Source organism: Cyprinus carpio, unplaced genomic scaffold, assembly GCF_018340385.1.
Source record: "Cyprinus carpio isolate SPL01 unplaced genomic scaffold, ASM1834038v1 S000006640, whole genome shotgun sequence".
Taxonomy (NCBI): Eukaryota; Metazoa; Chordata; class Actinopteri; order Cypriniformes; family Cyprinidae; genus Cyprinus; species Cyprinus carpio.
Window position 1 is genome coordinate 245,694 of NW_024879268.1, and position 13,840 is coordinate 259,533.

At 35.4% G+C, this 13,840-nt stretch overlaps 2 protein-coding genes across 2 annotated transcripts; one reads left to right on the plus strand and one right to left on the minus strand.

Annotated features, from left to right (window-relative positions):
- The first annotated feature begins 247 nt into the window (after positions 1-247).
- On the plus strand, positions 248-4,649 carry LOC109083738 (leucine-rich repeat and IQ domain-containing protein 3). The gene is made up of 7 exons (XM_042755112.1): positions 248-710; positions 791-1,114; positions 1,217-1,347; positions 1,493-1,626; positions 2,134-2,215; positions 2,842-3,014; positions 3,091-4,649. The coding sequence occupies exons 1-7, from the start codon at positions 396-398 to the stop codon at positions 3,723-3,725; spliced, it is 1,794 nt and encodes a 597-aa protein (XP_042611046.1). The 5' UTR covers positions 248-395; the 3' UTR covers positions 3,726-4,649.
- A 448-nt stretch (positions 4,650-5,097) lies between these two features.
- On the minus strand, positions 5,098-13,351 carry LOC109083741 (acyl-coenzyme A thioesterase 11-like). The gene is given in 17 exon segments (XM_042755109.1): positions 5,098-5,724; positions 5,977-6,103; positions 6,193-6,324; positions 7,077-7,210; positions 7,334-7,417; positions 7,506-7,572; positions 7,740-7,795; positions 7,976-8,012; positions 8,014-8,112; positions 8,751-8,870; positions 8,989-9,145; positions 9,459-9,594; positions 9,744-9,845; positions 10,931-10,991; positions 11,081-11,150; positions 11,737-11,936; positions 13,190-13,351. Coding segments are annotated over 16 exon segments (1,731 nt in total). The 5' UTR covers positions 11,927-11,936; positions 13,190-13,351; the 3' UTR covers positions 5,098-5,565.
- Positions 13,352-13,840: the final 489 nt, after the last annotated feature.

The following is a 13,840-nucleotide window of genomic DNA, read 5'->3' on the forward strand; positions in this document are numbered from 1 at the left end:
TCTGACGTAACGTTACATACATATTACTCTTCATCGAGTAATATACATTAAAACTGAATTAATTATTATAATTTTCAACCCTCCAGACACAAAGCAGTATTCGTTTTATTTGTAAAGTGGTGTGAGTGTGGTTTATAAGAAAATGTTTGGAGGAGCTTCTTGTATTTCCAGCCAATGTTGTCATAGCAACTTTTATCTTGGAATCACTCGGCCAACAAAAGAAGGCACAAAACCATGGTAAGAACAAACAAAACAGCAGACTGAGAATTAGATTTTTTTGTTTAATTTTTGTGAAATATGTCCAAATATATATTAGGAACTATACTATAAATCATGTACTGTTGACAGTAGTCCTACCTCAGGATGTTTTTGTGATATATATATATATATAAAAAATGTTTTCTTCAAAAAATGGAAGAGATGATTTTCACAAAGATGTGAAAATGGTTTCTCTGGAGGGATACTGGGCCTATTTGGTAAACTGCTCTCAGTGTCTGATACTGGATCATGGCTACTGGACATCAGAGAGTGAGAAAGAGCTGAAGGACATTCTGATGGTCAGATTGAGCAGTTTGCTTTTAAAGAGTCTGGATCAGATTGGATCTTGCAGAGCACTGCGAATTTGCTTCTTGGCTGACAACTTTCTGACGAGGATCGACGCTCTGATGGAATGCACTCGCTTGGTGAAGTTGGATCTGAAAGGAAATCAGGTATTCATTTCATTTGCTGCCCTGAATATTTGATTCGCTTTAAGGAGAAGAAAATCACTAACAGTCGTCTTTCTGCTCAGATTGTTCAGCTCCCTGATGCTTCGTGTTGGAGTCATCTGAAAGAATTGCAACTTCTATATCTACACGACAACAACATGTCAACTTGGAACAATATTAAAGGCTTGTCTGGCTGTTTAAACCTGACTGCTTTGACTCTCTATGACACCCCGCTCAGTTTAAAGAAGAGCTACAGACACTGTCTGGTCAACAGTATATGGTCACTGAAGGCCTTGGACAACTTTGTTATCTCTGATGAGGAAATCATTCAAAACTGGTCTCTTCCTATTCGATTCAAAGCCATGAATCAACACTTTTGTGTCAGTTTGTACCCATCTTTAAAGTCGGTTAGTGCTCATTATTTATCTTGGTCTTCTTTGTTTGTTGTGTTTACTGCTATGTCTAAGTGCAAAAAACTAGACATATTTTGATGTTTTCTTTTTCCTCAGGATTCATTTGAGACAGAGATGAAAGCGGCATATAAAATAATTTCAGAGATAAACAGGATTCAGGCTGTTTATTGCCCTACACTTATTATACAGCGCTGGATTCGAGGTCATTTAATTAGAAAAAGCCTTGGGTAAATATCCTGCTTTTCTTATATTTTGATATTTGCTATGCAACGTTTTATGCTTATTTTGTACACTATAAAGTACAAAACAGTTACTTATTGATAAAGATATTATTTGGGATGTTTGGTTTTAAGAAGATTTCTTCATTGACAGGCTTTGCAGTACAAGGAAACAGATAACGTCTGAGAAACCATTCATTTCCATGCCTTTGAGCACAGAAAATGACCAGGTACAATCCCAGTCTCAGAAAACCATGGAGGAAGACACAGATGACCACCCGGAACAAGTATGTACTATATTTGACTGATATATGTTACAATTCAGAGGTTTGGGTTCATAATTTTTTTACATGTTATATATTATCATTTATTTGATCAAAAAGACAATAAATTTTTTATTATTGTGATATATTATTTGTGTTTATATTTATGATGTTAGTTTTTGTTAATATATTTTAAGATGTATTATGGCAAAGCTGAATTTTCAGCAGTTGTTAATTCGGTCTTCAGTGTCTCATGATCCTTCAGAAATCATTCTAATACGTTGATTTGACGTTCAAGAAACATTTCTTATTATTGTTGAAAACAGTGATGCTTTTTTTTCAGGATTCTTTGATGAATAGAATGTGTTAAAGAAACATTAATTTAATTTAAATAGAAATGTTTTGTAACAATATATACATCTTATATATATATATATATATATATATATATATATATATATATATATAATATAATATAAAATTCTAAAATATGAAGAAAAAAAATAGCATTTAGGTTATTTGAAATGCTCATGTACTGAAGAGAGAAATAAAGAGATCCAAAGACTTCATGTGAACCTTGATAAGCTGATGCAAACTGGCTATGCAGAGGTAATGTGACAGTTTAAAATATAAACACTGTACACTCTAAAAAAATAATGTGTTGGCTCAAAAAAATAAATAAATAATGTAACGTTTTGGATGAATCTTTTTACGTCATAACAATTTGTAATGAAATTATGTTCAACCAAAAAGTGCTTGTGAGGAACAGTCATTGCTGCTTACATTCATGCAGTCTACTCTTCAGCATGAAATGTAATGACAAAAACCGATAAAACATAACGAAAGTGCTTTTAAATGTCAAATATAATAGCATTAACCATTAACAGGTCTTTCCCTTAAAAAAAACATAAAATACTGCCTAATTTTAACACTCATTTTTCTTATCTAGTCCTCTGCAAAGCATGCTGGGAACTAGAACTCTACTGGCCAAAAATTAACAAGACAATTAAATTAAGTTTCTACAACTACATTTTTTAAGAAAATCAGTTAACACAGAAATTTGAGTTTACATACAATATTAAGGTTATATTAAAAACATTATAATGTCAACAAAACTCATTAGAATAATGTTGGCAACTTTGAAGGTTTAATGAAATAAACTAGTTTTTTTTTACTTGCAACAATGCATTTAATAATTTTGGTAACAGGTGCATTGAAATTTTTGCATTTAATTTTTTAGGGTGTATTTAAATGTAGACTCTTCACTTAACGTTTGTCACTTTGACACAGGTTATACAGGACGCTGCAGTATTAAATCAAATGACCGTCAACAAGACATAAAAGCACCATGCAACACCCCTCAGTGCAGTCCAAGTCTGAAATCTAAGGCCCATCTAAACACACTTGACCAAGGTACAACAGAAGTTTTGACTTTAGTTAGCTCTCTGAGAGACTGATTTGATTCACTGAATGCTTCTGTTCTGCTTAGATATCAGTGTGACTGTTGATCTCTGTAATGAAGAAACTGAAGAAGGAACCTTTCGTGTTTTGGGACTAAAAGCTTTGGTCCACCAGAGTGAGCCACTGAGTGATATGTTGTGGTCCCGTAAAGCTGCAGGACAGGACGTACGTGAGGCCATCAGCCATTTTCACACTCAGAGACCGGATCCACCACCGCACTCTTCTGCCATTATTTCAGGGAAGCGTCTGATTGGTTTATGCCATGACAAAATCAGCCTCACCCCCTTCAAAGTCATTGAAAGAGTCCATCAAGCATTTGATAAAGCCAAAATGCAGAAACACCTTGCAGAGAAGGTAACTGAGCGCCAGATTGACCGTGAAGTAGCCAAGGGTCACAGAGACATCTTTAGAGAAGCTTACAGGACAGAAGTACGTCTGCGGCAGGAGCGGGAAAGGGTGGATATGGAGAAAACTCTTACTCTACAGAGAGCCAAACTGGAGCAGGACATCCATCATGCACGTCAGAAACATGCCCAGTTTTTGGAAGAGAAGAGGATGAGGATCCAGGAGCAAGAGATGGTTTGCAGTTTCAGCCAACAGCACAACTCTCTAGCGAGGGCCATGCTTAGATACCACACATGGAAACGTGGTAACCAGCAATAAATGCATGAATGTTTTTTATCAAACTTTCGGTTTAACATGAAATTTACATATTGGTTAGTTAGAACCCTTTGTGGACAGTATTTTCAAAAGCAGAGATATACTGCGCTATAGTATATCTAATAATATATTACAGTACTTACCAGAAGATGTCTGCAAAGATTATATTATAGACATCTGCTCCTCTTTTCAAAATCCAACATATTGCATAACTGGAATCCAAAAAAACTCCCCTAATACACAACCACCCCCATCCTTCAGGCACAAGTATTAAGAAACTAGTAGCCACCAACTTTACATAACAAGTAATTCCACATTATCTGGGTCAATATTACACTCTTTACATAAGCACTTAAGAAAGATTAACTGAATGGCATGTTTTAGCAGGAGAACTGACTCAAATAACAATATGTTTTGCTATATTTCTCAACAGTTGTAGTATAACAGGAGGACCTATAAATGATCTTTAAATGCCAAGGCAAGTTTAGCTTGACATTGAATAAAGATGAGCTACACTTAATTGCTACATGTAACAGTATTTATTTAAAAAGGTCTTGTCCAATGAATCAGCAGTGTGAAAATCAAGGCATTGTTCTGGCCTTACATAAAAAGGTAGTCTAACATCCACCACTAACTAGACTGAAAATCTATGCAAACGTGATTGTCCCAGGAAGTACCACATATCGACTTTGCCACCCATTTGAAGTTCATTAGTTTTATTTTGAGTACTTTGAGTCATTGAGAATGACAACACCGCGATATACTGGCTTAGTCTTCTGGAAGTGGCATCTGTAGAGAGTTTTACAATATTGCACATGATCCTAAATTCTAGCTTAAAAGGTGAAATATCTAAAAAAAAAAAAACGAGAATTATTATCATTTTTAAATAATATTAAAGGGATACTCCACCCCAAAATAATTTTGTCATTAATCACTTACCCCCATGTCGTTCCAAACCCGTAAAAGCTTCGTTCTCCTGTGTCTCTCCATATCACCGTAGGCTGCATATGCTCTTCTGTATCAGCCATGCCACAAGGATGTGCTGTTTCTACGTGTATTTTGCATACGCAGCATGCGGTGATATGGAGAGACACAGAGGAGACTGTTGACAAAGGAAATTATTGAATAAAGTCGTTATTTTTGTTTTCTTCTCGTACAAAAAGTATTCTCGTCGCTTCATAATGTTACGGTTGAACCACTGATGGCAGGGGGACTATTCTGACGATGTCTTTCATACTTTTTCTGGACCTTGACAGTGTATTTTTCTTAGCAGTCTATGGGACAGTCACAAGCCTCCCGGTTTTCATCCAAAATATCTTAAATTGTATTCTGAAGACAACGAAGCTTTTACGGGTTTGGAACAACATGGGGGTAAGTGATTAATAACAACATTTTCATTTTGGGGTGGAGTATCCCTTTAATATTCATCAAGGTTACATTACAAAATAATTCTGTATATATTTATATATTATATATACAGAGTTTAAACAACAAAAAAGACTCCCCTGATAACAATGCTAATGCCTTTTTCTAAATTCAAAAAGGTACAAAACTGCCACAGGGGCGGTATCCTAATGTACTAAAATGTACCATTTAGAGGTAAATATGGTATAGTGATGTACCTTTTAGCTTTTGTATCATAGGGTCCCATTCCAGTGACAGTTCTGTGCCTTTATTTTCTGAGAGTGTATAGAAAATAAGAGTTTTATGTACCTAAAGTTCATGATCTTTTATACTAAACTCAAATGTGAATGTCTGTCATCCATATATATCTGGACCATAACCATTTTTTTAGAAGCAAAATCTAATTCTGAAGAGCATAGATTTGTCGAATTCCGCTTTCTCACAGGGTGGAGGTGGGCAGGGAAGCCAGGTTGTCTTTATTCTCCTCCAGAAAAGCACTACATGAGGCAAAGGTGCAGTAGAAACTGGAGGAAAGCCCAGCGATGTCAGTGGAGATATAGGGCAGCACGCCAGGAGTGGCCTGGTTGTAGTAAGAAATCTGAGAGAAATGCATACATAAGCAAGTAAACCAAATGCACTTAACCTTCAGTACTTTAACACCTACATGGCAGCACCGGGACCACTCTAAGCAGTTTTTAAACATGAGTTATAAACAATGTTATTGGCTAATGTACATGCACATTATTTCAGTTAAAGAGACTGCTACATTTAAAGCTGTGTTAATTCTTGAACTTTGACTCATTCACTCATTCAGTATAAGTGTCCATTAGGCTTTCTGTGTATTTATTACCTTAGTGAAAGAGTTTTCCTCTTCCCAGATACTGAACCCAGCACACAGCACCTCTCCTCTGTTGTAGTCTTCAGTGGGAGGGTACGCAGGCAGGGTCACAGAGCGCAAGGCAATCAAATAGGGGTCTCTAAAAGTGACAAAGATGTTATAACTTATTTTGTTCTTTGGAAATACACAAGACACAATATAAAGATTTTGTAGAAGTTTAAGATTTACCCAGAATCACAAGGGCGCCTCCTGGAGGCCAGGAGGATGAAGTCCTGGACTTTGCCTCCTTTAGTCACGGAGGGGGTGACAACTCTGTAGATGGTGTCGTCTTCATGTGAGTCAGTTATCACTTCACACTCTCTGTATTAAGGCATATTTATTATGGTTAAGTTTAATATCATAATGCGTTCTATGTTAAATCAAGTCATTTGAAACTGTGGCTGATAATTTTATTTTATCTGCCAGCCATTGTAGCAAAGAACCTGTAAGATATAAATTAAAAAAAGAAGACACTTGTAAAAGTAACATTTTATTTAAATTTACATTGCAGTAAAAAGTGGACCAAAAAGTGTTCATTTATAGATTTTAATGGATTTTATGATGATGGTCTGTTAAAAGTAATAGGATTTAATGTTTCTGAGTCTCATATTCACCAAGGTTGCAATTATTTAAACAAAAATACAGTACAACAGCAATATTTTGAAATATTACAACTATAACTGTTTTCTTTTTAATTGGTTTTAAATGTAATACATTCTTGTGATGGCTAAGCTGAATTTACTCCAGTCTTCAGTGTCACATGATCTTAACAAAAAACAAAACAAACAAAAAACATTATAATATGCTGATTAGGTGCTCAAGAAATGATCAATGGTGAAAACATGTGTACTACTTTTTATATACTTTTTAATATTTTTGTGGAAATATGGATACTTTTTTTAAGGGATTAATAGAAATCCCAAAAGAAGAGCATTTATTTGAAATAGAAATAATAAAAAATGTAAATACTATAAACTCCAAAGTTTATATTATCATAAAAAATGGCTGTTAAATGTCTGTCGCTTATCAAATTCAATATTTTCTTTTTATTATATAAAATCCATTTGACATACTTGTAGTGGTGGTCCCATGCCTTCCTTCGCCTTAGATCAGACAGTAACAGAAACACCTGCTCGGCCGCCACAGCCACATGAGTCTCCACCTTAAAGCACAACATCTGGTTCTCCTCCAGTGTGTATAAACTCACCTGGGCACAATGTTTCAGCTCATTAATTTCCCTCAAGGATCTACAACATTTTAGACTGCTCAAGTCACACATGTAATCTCAAAAAGACAAAATGGAAAATTGAAGTGTACAAAACTTATCCACCTTGTTCTTCTCTGAAGTTAAGACCCAGTTACTCCGGGCAGCCAACATCTTCAGTGCCGAAACATTATTGTAACTGAGGTACATCTGCCAAGACATGGATTAGTCACATGGTCCAACAGAGCATGTTGAGCAAATCCATGAGATTTATAGCTACTAGAACAGGTTATTATACCTGGTTACTTGGGTCCCAGGGAACCGAGAGAGGAACCTCGCTTTGTTTGCAGGATATTATGTACTTCCTGTAAGAAGAGAGCATACTCATGTGATCTAGTGTCCCATGCTGGTCTGCTATGCAGGAATTTGTGTAGCTGTAAAGTTAACTTTGAATATGACATGCAGCCAGAGCTTATAAATAGGCCTATGATATCATAAGATTATGGCATAACCTATTCCTACAGAATCCTACCTGTCAAGGCGGATTTTCTTTCTGGCTATGGCTTCCTGAAAGCGTCTTTTACCATCCTGAAAAGACAAGATAAGAAGATAATGATTTTTTATTAAAATAATAAGATATATTTTTAATAACTCAGTATTAAGCAAGCACTGCACATCCAGCATTCATTTAGTTTCACCCTCTTGAACTCCATCAACAAGTTAAGCTCTTCCACCATGTGAGGGATTCCAGGAATGTTACATGCTCACCACAGGCTCAGGCCGTATCCTTGGCAACGTGCATGGCTTCGTCATTGTCCAAGACCTCAAAGGTCATGAAGGCAGTGTTGATGTGTCGCAGGGGCTCTCCACCCTGATAGGCCTCCGCACACACTCCCACCTCCATACTGGAATAGCACACACAAAATACCAGTTGTTCAGGTTGCTCAAAGATAAATCAGGCTTCCATGATTCATGGACGTAAGTGATACTGAACCATAGCTTTTACTGGTTATAATATAGGTATACTATATTACTGTTTTTAAATCCTTAGTCTACATAGTGGTACTGATCCATAGCTTTTATAATCCAATAAAACAAATATGATAAACAAATCTAATATTAAAATATATAAATTTTATAAATATTATATATATTTTTTTACTTTATATATTTAAATATAACAGTTAAAAGTTTGGGTTTGGTCTCTTATGCTCGCTCAGGCTGTTTTCTGTTTGAATATATTTCTAAAACATAATTTATTCCTGTGATGCAAAGCAGAATTTTCAGAATCAGTACTCCAGTGTTTTTTTTTTTGTGATTATTTTATGAATAGTAAGTTCAAAAGACCAGCATTTTTTTAAAGATTTTTTTTCTTAAAATGTAAAAGTCTTGACTGTCATTGATCAAATTAATGTGTCCCTGCTGAATAAAAGTACCTTTTTAAATATTTTATATAAATAACTAGACTCCTAACTTTTGAATGGTGTATATATATAGCCCCAGCCATCCCAGAAGCCACAAATTTTTCTTGATATAGATGTACCTTTTCTTGAAAGCATTGTTTACAATTGCCTTCAACACCAGTCTGTCTCCAATGTGGGACGGCCCACGAAAGTGGAACATGTCTATGCTCCGCAGAGTTGGGTGAGCATTACACAAACGACTAGAAGATAAAGCATATCGAGTATGACACACTGAAACACCATTGATTTCCTTGCGTATGCATTTAAATATTTTTTTTTATCATCAGATTTGACTGTAGTAAAATAGTGACTGTACACCTGGCAGAGATGGTGGCTACATTCTCCATCCAGGCCATGATTTGTCCACCAAACGTGCTGACCTGGTGATTAGCATGGGGCGGGAGCACCAGCTCGACACTTTCTACCCGAGTCCGCTCTGCAGGCACCGCATCCTGGTAATCTAGACACTCACTCACTGACAAACAGATAGAGCACCACTTATCAGAGCTACTGCATCTTCCAGTCTATTTATTCTACACACTTCAAACCACGTGATCCTTTGTAAGTGAACGGTGAAGGTTTACTGCACATATATATATGCTTAAATGAGTGTTGGCGGCATGTTTATGAAGAGACACCAAACAAACCGAATGACACCTTCAATCAAAACTCAACTTCTGATTCATGACTCATTTCCTGTGGCAAGTGTTCCTGAGACCTCTCTTCAAAGTCTCTTGCAAGTAAACAAACACACCTGGAGAAAGTGAGTGAGCAGTGTCTCCGCTCACCTGTCTGAGAGGAGCAGCTGCTGAGAAGATCGTTAATTATCTCTGCATGAATCAGTCTCATCCTCCTGCGCTCGGCTGCGAGGCTGTACTCCATCTGCTCTGCCTGCGTGCGTGGAATCACCTGCTTCAGCTGTACCTGTGCAAACCCAAACACTGCGCTGATCAATCGCAACTCTAACAAGACCTGGACCAAATCCAAGAACTTTTTCACAGATCTGATTCAAGGGTGTGAAAACTTTTTTGAAAAATTGTTCTGATTTAGTTTGACGTGGTGTTTTTTTTTACCTTTCCTGCTTCGGTACGTCGGGCCACAAAAGTGGCGAAAGCGTGACAGACCTTCCACTGTCTGTCACTGAAGAGATCTTCACAACTCACCGAAATCCCCACCTGAGACAAAGACCCACTTCATCAGCCGTACTTCATGTAGAAGAAGCATTAATCCGAAGCAGCTTATAAATGAGGAACATTGCAATTTATCATAAGTTTCAACAATATTTGCAGCATACCCCTATGCAAAGAAAATATATTTCCTTATATTTTAACAATGAATATTTTAAATTATTTATTGTATATTGAAAATATACAGAATAATATATTGTGTTTAATATATTACAATATATTGAATAATACATTAAGGAATTACCACTTTCCATATATTGAAACATATGCGACAGTATATTTACTTTTATATCATAATATATGTAATTTTATATTCAGTAATACATAATAGATAGATGTACGTGTGATAAAATATGGTACTGTGTGTGTGAGTGTGTAAATTATTTGAATTTATGTATTGTGTATTCACATTTAATATGGAAACATGTATGTGCAATGTTGAGGAAAATTTATATTGTGATACAGTATATAGATCAATATATTTATATATAGTACAAATAGCACTCAATCCATTAGGTTATAAGTATAATTTTCTACCCACCAAAAATGCTAAAAAAAAAAAAAAAATCTTAATCATCACACATATTTTCATATGAGATGTATAACTATGCAAAAAAATAGAGTGAGTTAAATATGAATATGTGAAACAAATATGAAATTATGAATATGTGTTCATCACATGAATTTAATTAATTTAGTGTTTTAATAATGTTATTAGGCCTACATGTTAAAACGTAGTGCAGTTTTTGTCTTGATTGCTATATATTTTTTTTTATATTTATCAATATATAGTCATACATTTTCCATGCATATATTGCATTATTTTGAAAAATATAAGCGTTAGTTTCCCACATATGGAACTAAATTATTATATCACATTATATTTTCTAGTATATCCCCATATAGATTAACACCCAAGTTAGAGCAAGTGAAATGCAGAAGCATGTTTTTCGATGATTAGTCAATAACTAAAATTCAGCATGTTTATAATACAAGTAGATGTTTGATTTCACATAATAAAATTGTTTGTGCTAACTAATTTCGACTAAATAGTAGTAGATGTTCCCACAAACCTCCATGCTGGATGTAAAGGCTCTGTTGACTTTGGCTGTAATGTTTACAACCTGTCCAACCCTGCATGAACACACATACATTTTTTTTATATAATAAACAAAAACCTTTTGTTTCAATTCAAAATAACTAGTTCCTGTATGTGTTGTTACCCTATGGTGGTTTCAAAGTGAATGTCGTCCACTGAGGCTGTGATGCAGGAGCAGCCAGCATGTCTCTCAGCTGGAAACAAGAGAGCAAATATTGATAATTAATAAATGTTTACACCCACAGCAAGCATTTAAGCAGGTTCATCTGAAAAGCAAACACATAAGTAATCCTGAAGGAAGAAAAAAATGTTCCATGCTACAGAATGAAGTGAGAAACAAACAGGCCTGCACAGCTTATTTTAAGCAACATTAAGGGAAGCATGTAAAGCTGTCACCAACCACCATCTGCGCTCCTCACAGTGCTACAAAGGTTTAGCCACATTCTCAGCTGAAATGCTTTTGCCTTTTTTCAGTTAAATATGATTAAAAATCATTCCAACTGCTATGAAACTTTCTCACCAGCCTGTTACTCTGTTTATTCACAGAACGAGGATGGAAATCTCAGTCCAAACTGCACAGACTCCTCCATCTGCGATGTCTAATGACACTTAGTACAAGCATATGGTGTGGAGGTGTTTACATGAATAATGATTCAGCGTGAAATCAAATCACCTAAAAGAGTATTCTTTAGTTTTTAACTTAGCTGGAATAGTTTTACTAGATCATTGACAGGGTAAAAAATCAAATCAAATCAAATAATGGTTTCATTCAAAACAGACCAGACAGGCAGGCAGTGGAGTCCATCCACTTGAGCAGCTGCCCAGCACTGAGTTCTCCACAGTAGTTTGCATGGCAAGGGAGGACTATCTGGCTCATCTTTACTTCAGTTTGGTTCCTGTACATCTCTCCATTTCCCAGAATAAACATGGGCTCTTCCAGCGGCATGGGATCCCTGGGCTCATTTGCCATGACTAGGGCTCTGTTGGAGCAACTTACATGTTAAGATGTTTATTTGTGTGCATATTTGGTGCCGATTAGCATGGGTAAGAGGATTAGGCTAGAATATCACTGTCTTGAAGGATATCAGGAAGGTCAGAAAAATTAGCTTTTAGACCATGTCCTCTTATAAAGTGGTTTTGTATAAAAATGTGCATGACTATCATGACAGGTAACTGTCGTCATCTTCACAGGACTCATCACACACACTTGTGTGTGTTTTCAAATGCATATTATAGCTACAATGAGCGTTTTACATGTTTTAATAAGCCACAGAAATCTCCAGTCAGTTCAAAAGAGGTCAGTCCACCAGTTCAGTTAAAAAAAAAATCAGCTTGAAAGTGCAACACTTGCAACAGTTTTATAATCTAAGAAAATTCCTTTTGGAATGACTGTGCTGCAGAGCCTAAGAGATTACAGGCCTACTGTATGAATAAAAATAATTATGTAAATTAAATAAAAATCACAAGATCATTTAAAACACCAAGAATAATTATTGGATGGATCATCCAAGCTGTGCGAATTGCAATAAATTCCAATTTATAGGTGCAACCTGATAGATTATATACAGAACAAAGCCTTTTTGTCTGTTAAAACGACGTGCCATAGCGATTAATAAGCTTAACTCGTTTATGTTTGTCATTAGAATAAACCTGTGCACAGTCAAATTCAGCTATTAAGAGATATGTAAGAACATATTACAGCTCATCCATTATAGTTGTCCAGAGGGAAGTTACTATTGAAAGCATACAAATTTAACCAATGACATCAAATAATCAGTGTGCCGTTATGCACTATGTAAAGCAGCGCAATAGCCCACGAGAACCTGTCATACGTGTCAGACAAACGACCTCCAACAGAAACTGGACTGGAAGTAATGTAACCTGTTGTTGACTCACAGCAGTCTACTCTTTCATATTCATGTATTATTTTCATTGTGAGCTGCAGACAAGTTATAAAAGACTACGTAAAGTTATTAAAGACTATGGATCTTAATATATAGGCCTAGCTATTTTTCTGATAAAAGAAAAAAAATACATAAAAGATAGTAGGCTAGGATGATATCTCACAATAACATTACGATGCATGCTGCTGATTGTATGCAAAACAAATGATTACGTTTTCCAAAGTTTGCATAGCAGGTTAGCTATTCTGTCGCATTCCAAGTGTGAAATGCGTCTGAACTAAAATACTATTTGGGGAGGCTGGTAATGACAAAAAAGTAAGCAAACTTACATGAATAGATGTCAAACCACTCTCATTTGCACGAAGAAAGAAACAATGTCTGCGTGACGTATGAAACTTTGCAAAACGTATGAAAATAATAAACAGACATTCATATTCCCAATCATACAAAGTGTCCACACTGCGCTCGACTGTTCACATAAGCCCTATTGAGTTACAGAGCCGCCCAGAAACTTTTTAAGGTAGACTGATTCCATTACACACGATCAACTCTGACCTTATGAAAATAGTTTGGAATAAGCTAACAACGTTTCTGTATTATAGAAAAATATTAAGAAACAAAAAATAATCTACGTGTAGGGTTTTAATCATTTAGTTAGTTTAAAAATTTGCTCAACAAACCTTTAACAAACACGAAGCCAGTGCATAAACATATAACACATGTTCTCTTAACATATGTTTTATTACTTCCAAAGCATCTAAATTTATCGCAAAGAGTGTAGATGTAATTTGATGAAAAGTACATTGCATATAAATAACTGAAAAGGTAAATATGAATGCAAATAAATAAGAAAATATGTCTAATGGTGCGTTTTACGTTACAATTATTTTTATTACTATTATTTTAATTAATAGCCTATTTTAATAATTGTCAAGACATAATAATAGGCTACATATCAGTGAATGATTCAGCTTAATTTC